Source organism: Corapipo altera, unplaced genomic scaffold (genome assembly GCF_003945725.1).
Source record: "Corapipo altera isolate COAL_440 unplaced genomic scaffold, ASM394572v1 202, whole genome shotgun sequence".
Classification (NCBI taxonomy): Eukaryota; Metazoa; Chordata; class Aves; order Passeriformes; family Pipridae; genus Corapipo; species Corapipo altera.
In genome coordinates, this window is record NW_020884980.1 from 872,361 (window position 1) to 891,260 (window position 18,900).

At 60.5% G+C, this 18,900-nt stretch overlaps 1 protein-coding gene across 1 annotated transcript in view; it reads left to right on the forward strand.

Moving 5' to 3' along the window:
• Window positions 1-17,308, forward strand: part of NAV1 (neuron navigator 1) — a 56,147-nt gene extending 38,839 nt beyond the window's left edge. Inside the window, exons 4-29 of the mRNA XM_027665675.1 lie at window positions 1,498-1,636; window positions 1,841-2,138; window positions 2,508-3,201; window positions 3,304-3,762; window positions 3,966-4,007; window positions 4,172-4,320; window positions 4,934-5,104; window positions 5,663-5,715; window positions 5,884-5,907; window positions 5,996-6,073; window positions 6,267-6,350; window positions 6,511-6,622; window positions 7,216-7,337; window positions 9,102-9,298; window positions 9,385-9,547; window positions 9,685-9,859; window positions 10,074-10,171; window positions 10,289-10,384; window positions 10,539-10,698; window positions 10,797-11,032; window positions 11,128-11,282; window positions 11,468-11,539; window positions 11,812-12,008; window positions 12,492-12,610; window positions 12,839-13,036; window positions 13,593-17,308. Of these exons, the coding sequence (XP_027521476.1) occupies window positions 1,498-1,636; window positions 1,841-2,138; window positions 2,508-3,201; window positions 3,304-3,762; window positions 3,966-4,007; window positions 4,172-4,320; window positions 4,934-5,104; window positions 5,663-5,715; window positions 5,884-5,907; window positions 5,996-6,073; window positions 6,267-6,350; window positions 6,511-6,622; window positions 7,216-7,337; window positions 9,102-9,298; window positions 9,385-9,547; window positions 9,685-9,859; window positions 10,074-10,171; window positions 10,289-10,384; window positions 10,539-10,698; window positions 10,797-11,032; window positions 11,128-11,282; window positions 11,468-11,539; window positions 11,812-12,008; window positions 12,492-12,610; window positions 12,839-13,036; window positions 13,593-13,688 (4,387 nt within the window). The 3' untranslated portion in view covers window positions 13,689-17,308. The remainder of the gene's footprint in view (window positions 1-1,497; window positions 1,637-1,840; window positions 2,139-2,507; window positions 3,202-3,303; window positions 3,763-3,965; window positions 4,008-4,171; window positions 4,321-4,933; window positions 5,105-5,662; window positions 5,716-5,883; window positions 5,908-5,995; window positions 6,074-6,266; window positions 6,351-6,510; window positions 6,623-7,215; window positions 7,338-9,101; window positions 9,299-9,384; window positions 9,548-9,684; window positions 9,860-10,073; window positions 10,172-10,288; window positions 10,385-10,538; window positions 10,699-10,796; window positions 11,033-11,127; window positions 11,283-11,467; window positions 11,540-11,811; window positions 12,009-12,491; window positions 12,611-12,838; window positions 13,037-13,592) is intronic.
• Window positions 17,309-18,900: the final 1,592 nt, after the last annotated feature.

An 18,900-nucleotide genomic window follows, 5' to 3' on the forward strand; every position in this document is an offset into this window, starting at 1 on the left:
AATTTCTGTCCCGGTGGGAAGTCACCCCCAGCACAGGGCTGTTGGTGGGAGATGCTTGGAGTTGAGCAACTCAGCAGTACATCCCAGGCACATGGTCCTAGTGAAATCCCTTCCTGGGCAGCAACACCTGTGGGTTCTATCCAAGAAGTTGATGTGGGGATGTAGAGAGCTGTGTCCATCCTGGCTCTGGCCGGTCTCTGATGAACTCTTTCCTGATGGAAAGAGCAGGACACAGTGCTGGTCATAGCCTGTGTTGCTCCCTCTTGGGCTTTGGGGCATCCTGGAGGGGATGGTGATGACTGTTGCTTGTGCTCTGGCACTGCAGTTGGCACAGGTGCCCTCTCCTCTGTGTGACCATGCTGCCCTGTCCCCAGAGTCAGAGTGTCACCTGAATGACATGAAATGGCTTTACCAGTTGCTGGGGCTCTGGTGGTTCACTGGGCTTCTCCTACACCTCTCTGGCCCCAGCGTAGAGAAACAGGCATCTCCAGCAGGGATTGGGGCTGGCTGCAACCCCCCAGCTCTGCTCCTGCACTGCAACTTGTTACAGAATCATGGCATGATTTGGGTTGGAAGGGACCTTAAAGCTGATCTTGTTCTACTCCCTGCCATGGGCAGGGACACCTTCCACTAGACCAGGTTGCTCCAAACCCTGTCCAGCGTGGCCTTGAACAATTCTGGGGGTGGGGCAGCCACATCTTCTGTGGGCAACCTGTTTCCAGTGTTGTCTCCCCCAGCCTCCCCCAGCCCCTTGGAGGCTGCGGGGCCTTGCTGACCTACTCAGCTGCTGACCTGAAAGGGGCCATGCTCATCCTGCTGGAAGGTGCACCGTGCCCGTCTGTGCCGGATCGCCGTGGGCACAGCCCTGCGCTGCGGGGCCGGCTGGGCCCGTGGGGCGCCTGGGCAGCTGCTGCCCCAGCACGGCGCTGACTGACGGCCCTGCAGATGGGGTCGTGTGTGCTCAGCTGAGCCCCGGCACGGAGCAGCCGCCTCGACATAGCAGCAGTGCCCAGACCTGCTGCCTGTGGCTGCTGGGCGCTGGAGAGGGGGAGGTGGGTGGAGTGGGTGGGGGCCACCCAAGGAAGGGTGGATGCTTTGGGACGGCTGGTTTGTTTATTCCAGTGGCCCTACCCTTCCTGACAATCCCAGCCCTCTCGGTGGGGCGTGTCGCCGGGGGTTTGGTGCCAGCTGTGGTGCTGCCAGCCCTGTGGTGTGGGTGCTGACTTCCCTGCCCTGCGCAGGTACCCTCTATCCCCCCCAAAGCCCCCAGAGGGCCCTAATGGGGAGATGTAGGGTCACTGGGCCTTGCGTGCCAGTGGTACACTGACCCCATCCCAGGCTAACTGGAAACAGCTGTGGCCCCTTCCTACCTTGTTCCTGCCATGGGCACTACCAGGAGGTGGTTTTTGCCCCAGCAGCCTCTGGAGCAGGGAGGCTTCTGCAGGTGGTGGGACCCACTGGACTGGGCAGGGGTCTGATGCTGTCTGTCCCTTGCAGCTGGGATGAGAGCAGCTCCATCAGTAGCGGCCTCAGCGATGCCTCTGACAACCTCAGCTCAGAGGAGTTCAACGCCAGCTCCTCGCTCAACTCCCTGCCCTCCACCCCCACCACCTCACGCAGGAACTCAGCCATAGCGGTAGGTGCCAGCAGCACCCAGACTGTTCCTGGCACTGGTTCCGACCTGGTGCCACTGCCTTGGCAGGAAAGAGGGGATGGAGTATGCCAGTTTTGGAAAACAGGCGTGGCACAGGGTGTCTGGTGCATCCTTCTCCCAACTGGCTTTCTGGGGATGGGTTTGGGGTGGGTGCCAGGAGCACCCCTGACTCTGCTCTGCCCACAGCTGCGCACAGACTCGGAGAAGCGCTCGCTGGTGGAGAGTGGGCTGAGCTGGTACGGTGAGGGTGAGGAGAAGGCGCCCAAGAAGCTGGACTACGACAGCAGTAGCCTCAAGATGGAGCATGGCTCCTCCAAGTGGCGGCGGGAGCCCTCAGATGGCGGTGAGGAGGGGCCCAAGGGCGGTGAGCTGAAGAAGCCTGTCAGTCTGGGCACCCCGGGCTCCCTCAAGAAGGGCAAGACCCCTCCAGTGGCTGTGACCTCCCCCATCACCCATACAGCCCAGAGCACCCTCAAAGTGGCAGGTAAGACCCAGTTTGGGCAGCATCCCTCTTCTCCAACTGGGAGAGGGTTAGGTGATGTCTTAGTGCACCTTCCAGAGCACATCAGCCATGGGATTCCCTGTGGCTGTGCTCAGTCCCAGGAGCTGGGCATGGCTGGAGGGGGCTACAGGGCTGTGTGTCCCTGCAGGCAGGCTGGGGGTCTGTGCCTGCTCCATGGCCTCGAGTCCACATACCAGGCTGGGGGCTCACTGGGTGCACCAGGGACCTGGCATGTCTCTTCTTCTCCATCACATCCCTGCATCTCTGATGCACGTGTCCTGTCTGGGCTAGTTCACTCCCGAATGTCCCCAAAGCCTCCTGGAACACTAACCTGTCCTTCCCTGCCACTAGGCAAGCCCGAGACCAAAGCCACTGACAAGAGCAAGCTGTCTGTGAAGAGCACGGGCCTGCAGCGCTCCTCCTCCGATGCCGGCCGTGACCGCACCGCTGATGCCAAGAAACCCCCGTCGGGGCTCGCGCGCCCCTCGTCCTCCAGCTCCTTTGGCTACAAGAAACCAGCCCCTGCCACCGGCACTGCCACTGTCATGCAGGCTGGGGGCTCAGCCACACTCGGCAAGATCCAGAAGAGCTCTGGCATCCCTGTCAAGCCAGTCAGTGGGAGGAAAACAAGCCTGGATGTCTCCAACGCAGCTGAGCCTGGGTTCCTGGCCCCAGGGGCTCGCACTAACATCCAGTACCGCAGCCTGCCCCGGCCCGCCAAGTCCAGCTCCATGAGTGTGACTGGTGGCCGCAGCGCAGCCCGGCCAGTCAGCAGCAGCATAGACCCCAGCATGCTGAGCACCAAGCAGGGCAGCATCTCGGTGTCACGGCTCAAGGAGCCGTCCAAGATCAGCGCCGGCCGTGGGACACCGGCCCCTGTGAACCAGACGGACCGCGAGAAGGAGAAGGCCAAGGCCAAGGCAGTGGCACTTGACTCTGAGTGTGGGACACTGAAGAGTGTCAGCTCACCTGAGAGCACTCCAAAAGCCCAGGCCAACCTCCCCCCAGTGGCCAAGGTGGCTGAGCTGCCCTCCACACCTCTCAGGTATGGTCCTTCCACACCTGAGGGCAGCAGTTGCCTTGCATGGCTGTGCTCAGCACCAGCACCTGAGTCTCACCTGTTTCCTTACCCATTTTCCCCCTCCAGAACGGCTGCCAAGACCTATGTGAAGCCTCCCACCCTAGCCAACTTGGACAAAGTCAACTCCAACAGCCTAGACTTGCCCTCCTCCAGCGAGCTGCACCCCCCTCACACTGCCAAGCTCCAGGACCTGCACCCGGCCGGCGGGCACCTGGCACCCTGCTTCAGCCCCAGCCCTGCCCCCATCCTCAACATCAACTCAGCCAGCTTCTCTCAGGGCCTGGAGCTCATGGGCGGCTTCAGCGTCCCCAAGGAGGGCAGGATGTACCCCAAGCTCTCTGGCCTGCACCGCAGCATGGAGTCCCTGCAGATGCCCATGAGCCTGCCCAGTGCCTTTTCAGGGGGCAGCACCACCACCACCACCCCTGCTGCTGCACCCCCTGCCAGCACGGAGGAGGAGGAGGAGGAGGAAGAGGCAGGGGAGCTGGGCTGGAGCGGAAGCCCCCGGCTCACGCATCTGGACAGGTATGGCTGGAGAAAGGGTTGGGTCTCTGGGGCACCTCCATGGGCTCAGATCCATCCCTGCTGTTCTGCCATGACCTTTGCCTGCTTCAGAGCCTCTTCCTGCTACATTTCTGGGGAAAAGCCCCCTGTCTCTGCAGCTCAGTCCCCATGGCTCCTTCCCTCATCTCTGCAGGGATGTCATTCAGTTTTTCCTTCCCTTCCAGTGTCAACCGCGACAGGAACACCCTGCCCAAGAAAGGGCTGAGGTAAAAGAGCCCAAATCACTTTTGGATGGTGCTGGGGAGAGAGAGAGGGAATGTGGAGCTTTCCAGGGCAGTGCTCCTGAGCTGAGGAGGCTGGGCTACAGCACACTGGGCAGGATCTGGGGCGGTCCTGGTCGATCTCACCGTGTCTGTCTGTGGCTCCTCAGGTACCAGCTGCACTCCCAGGAGGAGGCCAAGGAGCGACGCCACTCGCACGCCATCAGTGGGCTCCCAGAGTCGGACGAGCAGCAGGACCTGCCCTCGCCCCCTGCCCTCCCCATGGCGCTGGTTGGGAAAGGTCCACTCACCAGCATTGGTCAGTGCCCTCTGCTGCCGGTCCCCGGCCCCCTTCCTTCCTTCCTTCTCCCTGTGCTCCCCTCGTGCCTCCCTGGGTGCTGCTTTTCTCCTTGCCCACGCCCAACACCCAGCGCCTGGTGCTTTTGGTGCTAGGTTGGGACCAGGGACGTCCATCACCTCTGCTTCAGGGCATCTCATCCACCTTCGGGGCTCAGTCCGTGGTCCCTGCTCCTCTGAGTGTGCCCAGTGGGGCAAGGGGTGAGCCCTGCTCTGCTCTCACCAGGAGCTGCATGTTCCTGGCAGGTTTGGGGAGTCCAGATGGACAGGTTGGAGCAACAGGCTGGATTCCTGCAGCTGCAGGTGATGGTCTCTGGTGTGGTGGTGCCCACTTGGTCCTGGAGTGATGGATTTGTTCCTCAGCCCAGTGGTTACCTTGGTGCTAGTGTCCAGGTCTTCCCAGCATCAACCGGCCTTTTAGCTTTCCCCCAGCCCCTCCCTGCTTTGGGACCATGATCCCTGCTTCCTTGCTGCATTCCAGTTCTTGTGGATTGCTCCCAGCCTTGCTTCCCCATCCCGATCCCAAGTCCCCAGTGTGACTCTGAGCCTGCTCCCTCCCTGCTTTCTCCTTGCAGTGAGCCCCACTGCCACCGCAGCCCCGCGGATCACCCGCTCCAACAGCATCCCCACCCACGACTCCACCTTCGAGCTGTACAGCACCTCCCAGATGGGCAGCACCCTCTCCCTGGCCGACAAGCCCAAAGGCATGATCCGCTCGGGCTCTTTCCGGGATCCTGTGGATGATGGTGAGAGTGTGCTACGTTCCTGCCCAGGCAGAGGAGGCTCCAAGGGTGGTGGTGGGGCTCCCTGCACACTTGTCTCTTCCTACTGGTGCTACAGCACTATTGGATGAGTCAGTGCATCCCATCCTTGACATCAGAGAAGGGATAGCAGTCCTGAGGGGCCTGTTGGACTCCTCTGTGCTGGCATCTGCCCCGAGCCACAGCCCACTCTGACCCCCCTGGGTGTCCAGTGTCCCTGGGTTGGCCCCAGGGTGCTGTGGCACTGGGGAGGAGGGAACCCAAGCAGCCAGGGAGGGTGGCAGAGCCCCCAGGCTCAGTCAGAGAGGAGGGTACAGGTGGAGGGTGGTGTTCCCTGCCACGTGCCCAGGGAGTTCAGCAGCCACGCACCAAGAAATGGACAGTGCTGAGCAGCTGCTATCCTACCCTGTGCCTTCCCCAGGCCTCTCAGAGGCCCCCACCACTGAGAGCGCTGTCCCCTGCGCCCTGCTGTGCCCTGACCTGCAGCCCCTTGGGTGCCACTGTCCAAGGCACCCTGACACCCTGGATTTTCCTCTGTTGCAGTTCACGGATCGGTGCTGTCCCTGGCCTCCAGCGCATCCTCCACTTACTCCTCCGTAAGAGCTGCCTCTGTGCTGCGCTGCTTTGTGCATGGCTGGGGGGTGTGGGTGGGATCGGGGGGGGGGGCTCTGTGCATGCCTCTGCCTGATGCTGAGCCTGTCTGTGCCTCACTGCCCCCCTGACTGCCTGCCTCTGTCTGCCTCTCTCTGCTCTCATGCTGCCAGGCTGAGGAGAAGATGCAGTCTGAGGTGAGCCCACACCCTCTGCTCGTGCCCACTCCTGCCCCCGGTGAGGGCAAGCACCCAGCCCCCTCATCCCTCCACTCTCTCCCCACAGCAAATCCGGAAGCTGCGCCGTGAGCTGGAGTCCTCGCAGGAGAAGGTGGCCACGCTAACGTCCCAGCTGTCTGCTAACGTGAGTCCCCATGGGAGCCGCTGCAGGACACAAACACTGTCCCTGAAGGGCACAGGGCTTGTGCTGGATGTGCCCATGGGAGCCCTGATTTCCCCCTTCAGCCTCTTGTATCCCACGCCTGGCAGTGGGTGCTGACCCAGCTGTGGGTATTGACCCCAGTGTGGGTGTTCACCCATTTCTCTACTTCTCCCAGGCCAACCTGGTAGCGGCCTTTGAGCAGAGCCTGGTTAGCATGACATCCCGCCTGCGGCACCTGGCTGAGACTGCTGAGGAGAAGGTGGGTGCTGTCGGGGTGCTGAGCAGGCACTGGTGGGGCTCATGGGGTGGGGGGTGCTGGACTTGGGTGATGCTACAGCAATGTCTGTCCCAAGGGTGCTCTTGGGGTGGGCCCTGCACCTTTGGGATGCACTCCATGGCTCCTGGCTCTGTTCCCCCAGGACACGGAGCTGTTGGACCTGCGAGAGACCATTGACTTCCTGAAGAAGAAGAACTCAGAGGCCCAAGCTGTGATCCAGGGTGCCCTGAATGGCACTGATGTCACCCCCAAAGGTAAGGCATGATGCTGCAGCTCCCCACACAGGGATGCAGCCCTTCCTGAGCTGGGCTGCTCCTGCTGGGGCTGGCACAGGGCCCCCGGGCATGCTTGCTCATAGGGGGAGCTCCCATGGCAGCAGGGTTCCCTGGGCAGCAGCTCTTTCACACATGAGACCCCTGAGCATCTGAAGCCAGGGTTGGACAGCCAGAGCTGTCACTACAGCAGGTCTTGATGCTCGTGTGTAGGAGAATGAGGTGGTCATCCTGCCCTTGCCAGGCCCTTTGCTGACAGCCAGTTTTGGCTGCTGATCTTGCCTTTGTTCCCATAAATGCTGTTTCAAGCCCCGAAACCCCAGTGTGGGTGCAAGGTGCTGGTAGGGAGGTTGACTGGGACAGCAGCAGGATGATGTGTGCTCTGGGCATCTCTCTGGGATTTGAGGCAGTGCCCATGTGGTATCTGAGTCCCACGTCATCATTACAAAGAGAGCTCAGAAGGTGTTGGGTGGGAGGAGGGACGGGGTGCAGGGAGGGGAGTGCAGGATGCTCTGGTACTGCAGGTGACTGATCCCTCCTTTCCCAATCTCTCCTGCTTCCCTGGCTGACCCCAGAGCTGCGCATCAAGCGGCAGAACTCCTCCGACAGCATCTCCAGTCTCAACAGCATCACCAGCCACTCCAGCATTGGCAGCAGCAAGGATGCCGACGCCAAGAAGAAGAAGAAGAAGAGCTGGGTGGGTTGGATGGGGAGTTTGGTATGAAGCGTGGGGCTTGGGGAGCCACTGGCAGGGTCTGCTCGGGGTCAACCACGCAAACCAGCTGCTCTCAGTCTACCTTGGCCTCATGGTGTTGGTCTCCTTTGTCCCCTGGGGACAGCAGTGATGAGGAGTGTGTAGCCACCATGGACACATTGGCTGGGACTTCTCTTGTCGCTCTGGGAGTTTCCCAGCCCTGGCTCTGCATGCCTGCTTCCTTGTGTTTTCCCCTGTCACCCTCCTGCCTGCAGGCTCTGGCAGTGTGGGGGGCTGTACACCTCAGCCAGGCAGCCCCTTCCCAGCACCAGGCAGCTCTGGATGTGTGATTAAGTCTTGCTTTGTTTTGTTTCTCTCCCCCTATGCTGACCTCAACCCTTTTTTTCCAGGTTTATGAGGTAAGTCCCATGCCATCCCCTCCACCACATGCTGTGCCCTGCCAGGGCCCTTGCTCCATTTCATGGGATGGTGCTCATACACTCCCCATCCCATCCATCCCACTGGCCCTAACCCCCAGCACAGGCCATCCTGGATCCCCAGCCAGGTTGTGCCCACCTTGGCTGCTTCCTTGGATGCTAAGGCGAAACAGGCACCCACAAGAAGGGTTTTAATTGCCCGGAGGCAGCAGGAAGGGCTCGGATGGGACTTGTCCCCTGGATGGGAACAATCCCCTTCTTGCCCAGGGAAGGCAGGTGCTCTCCTGACTCCCTGTAACTGGATATTTTGGGATGGGGATCCCCCTGCAGCCCTGCCTGTGGCACTGGGGACACTGGGTTGGGGCACTGCCCATCTCTGCATCTCCAGGGCTGCCTGATGTGGCCCCAAGTGCCTCTGTCCCTTCCAGTACCCATGTGGGTCCCAGCACTCCCCTACTCCCACCATCAGCAGAACCGGATACCGGCTTTTTTTACACTGAAATGCAACAATTTTGATTTTTGGGACACCCCAGAGCAGCCTGCCAGGTGCCTGTGGGGATTGGGATGGATCCTGTGTGTTCTCCATCCCTTCTTCCTCCCATCTCCCCTCAGAGCAAGCCCTGGTGCTCACAGTGCGAGCTTGGGATGCCTGTCCTAGTGCTCTTCCACAGGCTGATGGAACCCAGATCCAGTTTGGTCTCTGTGCAGTGTCCATTGTCCTCCCTGGCCTCAGCCCACCACTCACCCACCCTCTGCTCTGTGTGTGCTGTGTGCATGCTGCATGCCCAGCCGAGACCCCCACGGAGGGCTGGCTGCCCCTCTGTGCTTCCAGCAGGGCCCATGTTGCAGAGGGAGGTGTGGGGCAGGACCCAGCTCTGCAGTGGCTGGAGCGAGGGACATCCCCCTAAACACTGCTTGCTGGGATGACTGTGGTGGGGTGAATGTGAGCATGGATCAACCTGTTCCAATGAACTGGGGTGCTGGTGCTGTGCCTGGACATTCCAGTGTAGGTGCTGGTGGGGAGCAGGGTCAGGAGATGTTATGACCAGGATGTAGGTCCCACTCTTTGGGTCTCTGGTGCCATCCAGGCTGGGGTGAGTGTTCCCCAAAGGGCTGTGCACCCCATCCTTCTGCTGTGCCAGCAGAGTAGGGTTGGGCTGGAGCCCAGCATGGTGGTGGGGCACAGTGCTGCCTTGGTGGTGGGTGTGGTGACACCGGTCCCAGCTCAGACTGTGGGTTCTGGGCAGATGGGGCAGAACCAGGCCAGGTCTCTGCTTGCGAGGCTGGACTGTCAGGCTGTCTCTAACAAGAACATTTCCCTCTCCTGTAGCTACGCAGCTCCTTCAACAAGGCTTTCAGCATCAAAAAGGGCCCCAAATCAGCCTCTTCCTACTCAGACATCGAGGAGATCGCCACACCAGACTCGTCGGCCCCCTCCTCCCCCAAGCTGCAGCATGGCTCTACAGAGACTGCCTCGCCCTCCATCAAATCCTCCACCTCATCCTCTGTGGGCATCGATACAGCTGAGTATGTGGGGCCAGGGAGAGCCAGTCGTGGGGGCTGCAGGCTCCTGCCCTGGACATGTGCAAGATGTGGTGTTTCCCTTGGCCCAGGCTCTTCCAGGCCCACAATGAGGGCGAGCCGGAGAAGAAGGAGGTGTCTGAGCTGCGGTCAGAGCTGTGGGAGAAGGAGATGAAGCTGACAGACATCCGCCTGGAAGCCCTCAACTCGGCCCACCAGCTGGAGCAGCTGCGAGAGACCATGCACAACATGCAGGTGAGGACCCCTGCCAGGAGCCTGGCTGCTCTCAGTACCTGGGTGCCCACAGTCCCTGCACCCGCACAGCCATGCTGCCCCCCAGGGGCAGCTGGCATCCAGCTCCTCACCCTGTGCCCTACCTGCTTTTCCCACAGCTGGAGGTGGATCTCCTGAAGGCCGAGAATGACCGTCTCAAGGTGGCCCCAGGGCCCTCAGCAGTGCCAGGCTCTGTTCCCAACCATATCACGAGCACATCAACCTCCTCTTCACCACGGCGCTCCCTGGGTCTCACCCTTGGCCATGCCTTCAGCCCCAGCCTGGCTGATGCAGGTAGGGGTGACAGAGCTGCTGGCAGACAGGGAAGGGCTGGGACAGGGAGGTGTGTGTGGTGGGAATGTGCTGCTGCTCACCTGGAGTGTGCAGGGGATCTGTTGTGCTGCTGATGCCACCATCAGCCACAGCAGGATTTGGCTCTGGCTGGGCAATGGCCAGGCTCGGTGGCTGGGCTCTCCTTGCCGGCACAGCCTCACTGCTCTGTCCCCAGACGTGTCCCCCATGGACGCTGTCAGCGCTGGCACCCAGAAGGACGAGCTGACGCTGCGGATTGTGGTGCGCATGCCGCCCCAGCACATCATCAAGGGGGTAGGTGTGGGCTCTGTGGGGACCCTGACCTGTCCCTGTGTCATGGCTCTGGCCAAGGGCCCTCTCGAGGGTTGGACATGGTGCTCCAGTGCTGCATACCTCTGCTTTGGCTCCTAGGACCTCAAGCAGCAGGAGTTTTTCCTGGGCTGGACCAAGGTGAGCGGGAAGGTGGACTGGAAGATGCTGGATGAGGCTGTCTGCCAGGTCTTCAAGGTAGGAGCATGAAGAGCCCTCTTGGAGAGCCATCCTTTGATATGGCTCCACCATGCCTGATGTTCCTTGGCCCAGGTCCTTCTCAGCTGTCTCGGAGCTAGCTGCCCTCTGACAGCCCTCAGGGGCACTGACAGCTCTGTCCTTCTCCACGTAGGATTACATCACCAAGATGGATCCTGCATCCACACTGGGGCTCAGCACCGAGTCTGTCTATGGTTACAGCATCAGCCACATCAAGCGGGTGCTGGACACAGAGCCGCCAGAGCTGCCACTGTGCCGCCGGGGCCTGACCAGCGTCGTGGTGACACTCAAAGGTCAGTGTGGCAGAGGGGCTCTGTTGCTGTGCCATGTCCGTGCTCTCTCACGGTGTCACAGGGTGTGAGCAGGACCCTCAGCCCTCCCCTGCCTGCAGGCTTGAAGGAGAAGTGTGTGGACAGCCTGGTGTTCGAGACACTTATCCCCAAGCCCATGATGCAGCACTACATCAGCCTCCTGCTGAAGCACCGCCGCCTCATCCTCTCGGGACCCAGTGGCACCGGCAAGACCTACCTGACCAACCGCCTGGCTGAGTACCTGGTGGAGCGCTCGGGTCGGGATGTCACCGAGGGCATCGTCAGCACCTTCAACATGCACCAGCAGTCCTGCAAGGTGAGGGCAGCAGTGTCCCTGTCGACGCTGCTGCCATGGTCCCTGTGGCCATCGTGCCGCGACCCCACACCTGACACCCAGCCCGTTCATTGCAGGACCTGCAGCTGTACCTGTCCAACCTGGCCAACCAGATCGACCGGGAGACAGGCACGGCGGATGTGCCGCTGGTGATCCTCCTGGACGACCTCAGCGAGGCGGGCTCCATCAGCGAGCTGGTCAACGGCGCACTCACCTGCAAGTACCACAAATGGTGAGAGCCCCCTGCACCCTTCCAGCGCAGCCCCCCAGGCACACACGTGCTCCCCGCTGCTCTTGGTGACATCCCTGGGCTGTGGGAATGAGACTGCACGTGTCTACTGTGTCCAGATCAGCTCTGCCACGGGCAGGGGTGACATGGAGGCTTTTTCTCATGGATTTTGTCTATCACTCACTCAGCCCATACATCATCGGGACCACCAACCAGCCTGTGAAGATGACCCCCAACCACGGCCTCCATCTCAGCTTCAGGTGGGAATTGTACATCCCTGGTGACCAGCCCTGTGGAGTTGTGGAGGACAGAAGCCATTACTGACCACTGGGCAGTTCTGGGGTCACATCCTCTGTCTGGGGGCCATTATGAGGACTGAGCCCCAGGCCTGTCCCTGCCACCCCAGCGGGCCCTGAATCACCAACCTCGGGCACATGCAGGGTTGGGGGTGTGAGGACATCCCCTGAGGGTGCTGGGGACTAGGGCAGCTTGCATGGAGACCCAGTCCTGACCACCCAAGTCCTTCCCCCAGGATGCTGACCTTCTCCAACAATGTGGAGCCAGCCAACGGCTTCCTGGTGCGTTACCTGCGGCGGAAGCTGCTGGAGTCAGACACAGACATCAACGCCAACAAGGAGGAGCTGCTGCGGGTGCTGGACTGGGTGCCCAAGCTCTGGTACCACTTGCACACCTTCCTGGAGAAACACAGCACGTCTGATTTCCTCATTGGTACGGCCTTGCCTCACCTCCCTCCTTTGCCATGCACCGTGGGGAGCCCCCAGGGACTGGGGCCAAACTCTCCCAGGGGAACTTGGGGGTCCCCCAGTCCCACACAACCACAGCTGGTGAGTGATGCACACAAGCATTGCTCTTCCCTGGGTGGCCTTTGTTCCTGTGGGAGCTGTCACTGGGGTGTTAGCCAGGGCTGCCTGTTCTCCCACCACCCTGGGAGCAGAGGAGCATGGAGGAACTATGTTTTTCTGGGTGGATCCCCCATGCCTCACCATACTTTTGGGGATAGATTGAACTTGGAAACACCATTCCTTGCCTGGGAGATATCTGCCCACTGTGCCAGGTGGATGCTGCCCAGACACTGCTCCCAGGGCACCCTACCAGCCAAGGTGTGCCCACCTTGGTGCTGTGAGCCATGGGGCCAGTGACTAGGGCAGGGAGACCCAGCTCTCATTTCCACTGTCTGCCTTCCCCCTGCAGGTCCCTGCTTCTTTCTGTCCTGCCCCGTTGGAATTGAGGATTTCCGGACCTGGTTCATCGACCTGTGGAACAACTCCATCATCCCTTACCTGCAGGAGGGGGCAAAAGATGGCCTCAAGGTACCCAGTGCTGCTGGCACATGAGAACATAAACCAGTGCAGGGACATGCTGGTGCAGCCATGGTGGGGAAAGGGGAGCTACTGGTATTGTGGGTGCAGATGACATCTCTGTCAGTCCCTGCTGTGTGGCTGCTGTGGGACATGGCACTGTCCGGGGGAGCTCGGGGTGCCACATCATTGGCTCTGGCATGTGCTGAGGAATCAGCTACAACTTGCTCCCTGCCGCAGGTTCATGGGCAGAAGGCGGCCTGGGAGGACCCCGTGGAGTGGGTGCGGGACACCCTGCCCTGGCCGTCAGCACAGCAGGACCAGTCCAAGCTGTACCACCTGCCCCCACCCACCATCGGGCCCCACAGCGCCGTGTCCCCCCCCGAGGAGCGCACTGTCAAGGACACGACGCCCAGCTCCCTGGACTCGGACCCACTGGTATGCCGGGCACTGTGGGTGGGCTTGGAGGGGCTGCTGGAGGGGACAGAGCAGGGTGGAGCTTTGCTTTCTCAGTTAATTTTCAGTGTAAAAAGCCCAGTCTGGGGATGCAAAAGCACTTTGCGCTCCCGGGAGGAGCAGTGGGTGCAGGGTGGTGGTACTGGCAGGTGGGCTGCCCACCAGGACACCTAGTGATGTGCCAGTGAATGGGCATGTTGTGACACTCCACAAGGCATTATGTCCACGTGCAGAGTCACACACAGGCACACACGTGCTCATATATGTCCTGGCGTGTCACCCGGAGAGGCTGCTGGCTGACTGGCTGCCACAGGTGATGCCTGGTGGTGATGCTGTGGCACACTGAACCTGGAGCATCCCAGCCAGGATCCTGGTGCAAGGGAGGGATTTTGCAGCATCCTGGGATTTGCTTTACCCTTTAAGGACCTTCCCAGGATGGGTGGTTTGTCCAGGAGGGCAAGGAGGGCCAAGTGGCCTTCCCAGGCACCCGTGGGCCTCCCATCCCCTTCATGCTCATGCCACACTCCTGTCCCCACAGATGGCCATGCTGCTCAAGCTCCAGGAAGCCGCCAACTACATCGAGTCTCCAGACCGTGAGACCATGGTGGACCCTGACCTGCAGTCGACTCTGTGAGGCCCGGACATGCCAGCCCAGGCAGAGGGGAGCTGCCACCCACTGCTCCTGTTGGGCTGCTCTTCTTTTCCTTTGGCATCAAGGAGCGCAGGGCTGGCGAGCGAGCAGAAAGGAGCAGGGCTCCGGTGTGTCCTGGCAGAGCGTGGGGAAACTCGGCTCATCCCCGGGAGAGCATGAGGTGCCATCTCCCCTCTCGACTCTGGGGGTAGGAGAATCCTGGTTTCTCTTCATGGTTTTTTCTGTCTCTATTATAAACTCTCGGGCTTTGGGACCAAGGTGACCGCTGCGGCCGAGCCCCTGCTCCTGGGAGCCGCAGGAAGGCCCCGAGTGGGGCAGGGACCCTGCAGGAGCCACCTGGGCTGAAGCTGGGGGGCACAGGAGGAGTGTGTGGCTGCAGGATGAGAACGCAGGCACGAGGGGCTCTGGCTCCCTCTGCACCCACTGGGCAAAGCCAAGGGAGCCGCCGCTGTGGGAGCTCCTGCCTCACGCCGGCCGAGGGGAGTGCAGCTCTCACTGCTGCCTGTACGTTCCCGTTTCACCCACGTGGCAGCCCCTGTGCCCAGGACAGCCCAATAAACCGTGCTTCGGTTATTTTATTTTGTTTCCCCCTTCCCCTTTTCCTTTGGCCAAGTCCAGACTTTGCTTTGGTCCCTTTTTTGTTCTGGTTCTTCCCTCTCCTGGCCTGGAGCTTGTGGCCTGGTGCCCTCCGCTTCCCTGGCAGCAGCGCCCTTCCCCTTTGGTTTCTTTTGCAGCTGTTGGTTTCACCACTCAAACCACCTCTGTTACAAAACTGGTGCTCACTGGATGATCTCCAGTCCCTGAACCCACCTCCTGGGGCCGCACAGCTTGGCTGAGGTGGGACTTGGAGGCTGGTGGCAGTGGGATGCTCCCAGAGCAGCCCCTCACTGGGCCACTCCCCTCTCCCCAAAAGCACAGGGCAAGGGGACAGGGTTTCTGCCAGGGGCATCTCCTCCCTGAGGTACCAGGGCAGGGGGAGGCTGCTGCTGCCCTATCCCTGGGCAGCCGGATGCCATCCCTGTCCGCTTGGTGCTGAGGAGCACAACCTGCCCCCCATCCCCTCAGTGCTGCCAGGCCTGGGGGTGTGGATTGATGAGCCTGGGGTTGCTGCCCGTGCTGCCTGCTCCTCCCAGCCCTGTGCCCTCCTGCAGCCTGGCAGGGTCCTGCTGTACCCCATGTTGGTGCTCTGGGGACACCTGGGACTGCCATGTGTCCCTTTGGCCTTACCCAGCAGTGTCACAGGCTAGGCTGCTGCACGGAGTGGGTCAGCCCTGGTGCTGCTGTGGTGCCTTAATCCCTGGCCATGCGGAAAAGGGGCACGTGGAGCTTGGGATAGTGCTGTCACAGCCTGCTCCAGCTCCAGTGTCCTCTGTCCCCAAAGCCAGCTTGGCTAGGATAGGACAGGGGTGCTGGCACTCACCAAGCTGCTGGCTTGTCCCCAGCCATGGTGTGGGGTGCCCCGCGGATCAACACCCCCCTCCTGTGCCCACCTAGCCTATGGGGGCCTCCTCCTTCCCTCCAGCTCAGCCCCCACCATCAGCCGGGGTCCTGGAGGGACATTTAGGGAAAGGTGACCCCAGGGCCAGGTCTACCAAGCCTACCCAGTCCCCAAACCCTGCCAGGCTGGGGACTGGGCAACCTCGGCCCCCTGTGCCGCGGCTGGTGGGGCCTTCAGGGACGCCTCACACCCCTCTGGAACGGCCACCTCCCGCAGTGCCGTCAGAGGCAGCCGCCACCTCTGCCCTCGGTGCTCTCGGGGCTCTCGGCCGGTGCTTTCCGCCGCCCCATGGTGCTCACTTCTCCGTCTGTCCCACAGCCTCCCGCTGCCGCTGTGGCCGGCCAGCCCGGCCCCTTCCCACGGGGATCTCCCGGGATCCCCTCCCCACGCTGGCTTGGGCATTAGGGCTTTCTGTTTGCCTTCTCTTGTGTTGCCGCTGTCGGCCGAGGACTCACTGTACATAGATCTGTCGTGGAACGCCCTGTGTGGGTTGGGGGGGGCCGGCCCTGCGCCTCGTCCCTGGTTTTGGGTTTCTTTTGTACTCTGTGATGACTGTGCTGTGCTGACTTCTTTTCTGATTGTACGAGACACTGGCTCAGCAGCCGCTCGAGGCCGGCAGTGGGGACCTGTCTGTCCCCTCCAACCCCTCACGCCCTCCTCAGGGCTCTGGTGCCCGGGGTGGGAAGGACACGATGCACCTTTGGGGGCTGCCCAGGTGCCCTGAGGAGTCCCATGGGAGAAGGGGCAGCCTCGCCTGGACTTGTTTTCTTTTCTGACACCCCCAGGGAGCCACCAAAACATTGACTAGTCTGTCCTCCCCCCAGCTGCTCGTTGTCCCCCAACCTGTGTCCTGCAGGTTTGCCTTGTCCCTCCCCAGGTCAGGGCTGCCCCTGATCCTGTCACCTCAGCCTGGGCAGTTGGAGGTGAGTGGCAAGCGGGAGTGTGATCCAGGAGGAGTCTCCAAGGGAAGGGAAGCAGGTGGGCCCTGGGATGGGCATGGGCTGGGGGAACCAGGTCCTGATGGATTCCTCCTGGCTTACACCAAGCACCTCGTGTCCCCAAGCCTGGCAGCTGTCTGGGGACCATCCCCTGGCTGTGGGCTGAGCCCCTCTGTCCCCAGGGAATTGTCCAAGGATTGCACTAACTCATCCCCCTGCCACCTCCAAGGGTGTCCATCACCCTCAAAGGAGCTTGTCACCCCCCAAGGGTGCCCGTTGTTCCCAAAGGTGGTGCCTGCGGCCCCCAATGGTGCCTGTCACCCCCAAAGGAGCTGGTCACCCCCAAAGGTGCCTGTTGTCCCCAAAGATGCCTGCTGCCCCCAAGGGTGCCCGTCACCCCCCAAGGGTGCCTGCCACCTGCAAAGCTGCAGGTCGCCCCCAAAGTTGCCCATCACCCCCCAAGGGTACCTCTCATCTCCAAAGGTGCCAGTTGCCCCCAAAGGTGCCCATGGCCCCTGAGAAGCCCCCATGAGGGGCTGGAGGTGGGTGACACCAGGGCCTCACCCTCCTGCCCCCTCGAGCTGCTGCTGCCTGGTGGCCTGAACCTTACAATTTTAGCTTTTTTCTATTAAACACAAACAACCTTTTTTTAATTAAATAAAAGATAAAATGGACAAATTCCTGTTTTAGATGATCTGTGTAATTGACTGGGTTTTGTGTTTCTTAACTGCATGATATTCCTGCCAAGGGGTTTTATAGCACTTTTTAAATTTCTCTTTAAGATTTTGGTCCAGATTTCTACTGCTGTTGCCTGTCTGTCTTTGCTTTTTCCTTGCACCCTCCACGTTTGTAAACTCGCTCCATTTTATACCTGATGTTGAGACCCAGCCCCACGTTGTACATAGCTGCGGGAACAATCATAGGGAACAAACAAACACCATCTGGACTCTTTCCACGATTAGTTGTTTTTAATTCAAAGAAATTTTAAAAGAAGCATAAAAGGAAGCCAGGAAGAGGCTTGAGGATATTCCGAAAAGACAGAAACAATTCCAGCCCTGCACCAAGTCAGCTCCTGCTGCCCACGCCGCCCGCACCAACTGGCATGTCTCTTCTCGGTCATCTGTCTAACACCATTGGATTCAATAAAGTGATCTCATGCACCCCTGGCTCCTGGTCCTGTGTCCGTGGGTCTGTCCCTGCGTGGGAGAGGTGAGGGCAGTTGTGCCACTGCATATCATGGAATCATGGAATGTTTGGGTGAGAAGGGACCTTAAAGCTCATCTCATTACACCCTCCTGCCCTGGGGAGGGGACAATTTCCACTAGACCAGGTTGCTCCAAGTCCCATCCAACCTGGCCTTGGACACTTCCAGGGATGGGGCAGCCACAGCTACTCTGGGCAACCTGTGCCAGGGCCTCCCCACCCTCACAGGAAAAGATATTAAATTGAATGTTCTTCCCAATATCCCATCTAACCCTGCCTTCTGGCAGTGGGAAGCCATTCCCCCTTGTCCTGTCACTCCATCCCTTGTCCAAATCCATCTCCATCTCTCTTTAGGCACTGGAAGGGACTCTAAGGTCTCCCTGGAGCCTTTTCCTCTCCAGGCTGAACACCCCCAGCTTTCCCATAGCAGAGGAGCTCTGTCATGTCTTCACAGCAGAGGGGCTCCAGTCCTCGGAGCATCTTCCCCTGTCCTTGGTAGTCACCTTCCTGCAAAATCTGGGAAGTGGGGCTCGGTAGAAATGCTCCTGGGTTGAAACCTTGGCTGTTTTGCAGGATGCTGGGAGTAGTTTTAGGGACTGGGGACCCCTCTCCCAAGGTCACACTCCTGTAAAGTCTGGGGTGGGCAGAAATGCTCCTGGTTTGGAATCCTGGCAGTTCTGCAGGACGTGGAAAGCAGAAGGTCCCTCTCCTGGGACAGGAGGGACAGGCTGTACTTGAGATAAGTAGGGGGGGAAGAAGGGCTCGAGGTGGGTGGGCATCCCGTGGGCCCCTTTTGCCTCACCAGGTCTGATCCCCATGAAAGAATAGAGCGGTAACAGATGCCACATCAGCACAGGGGGACAGAGGTAGGACAGTGTCCCTTGTGCAGTGACAGTTCCCCTGCCTTGCAGCAGGGCACATGGGGAGGATGAAGGGGGCAGGGAGAGCCCGGTCTTCCCGCGGCATCTCCAAATTTGTTTTCCCCTCCGGAGAGCGATACTGGAGCGGGGACAGATGCTTCAAGAGCCGTTAATTAATGACAGGGTGGTGAGGAGCTGTAAGAGGCTGCAGTGGCGGATCCAGGGCCAGGAGAGGGCTCTTCCCATCGGCTGCTGCTTCTTCCGCAGGGCGAGTTCACACGAGTTCGTTACGGTGCGATCCCGAACGCGGAGAGCGGAACTGGTTTTGGGGCGCCCCGGCCCCTCATCCGCAGAGACGTGCCCTGTGCGTGCATCCCAACCTGTGCTGGCTCCGGGCCCTGTGCGAGCAGCAGAGCAGGCAGGAGAAGAGAGCAGGCAGGAGAGGAGGCAGGAGAGCAGCAGAAGGGTCCCGCTCATCGCGACTTCACGGGAATTGCCACGGCACAGAGCCAGTGAGCCAGAGGAATCTGTCCCCAGGCATGGGAGAGAGCACAGAAGGACCCCAGGGAGATGATGATGATACTTCAATTCCAGACAGACACCTGCATTTGGGAAAACTCAGCCAGGTGTTTCAAGGGTGATGGGCAGGGGAGGGGCCCTTCGTTTAGGCAACCAGCACTCATGGGTGCTGCAGT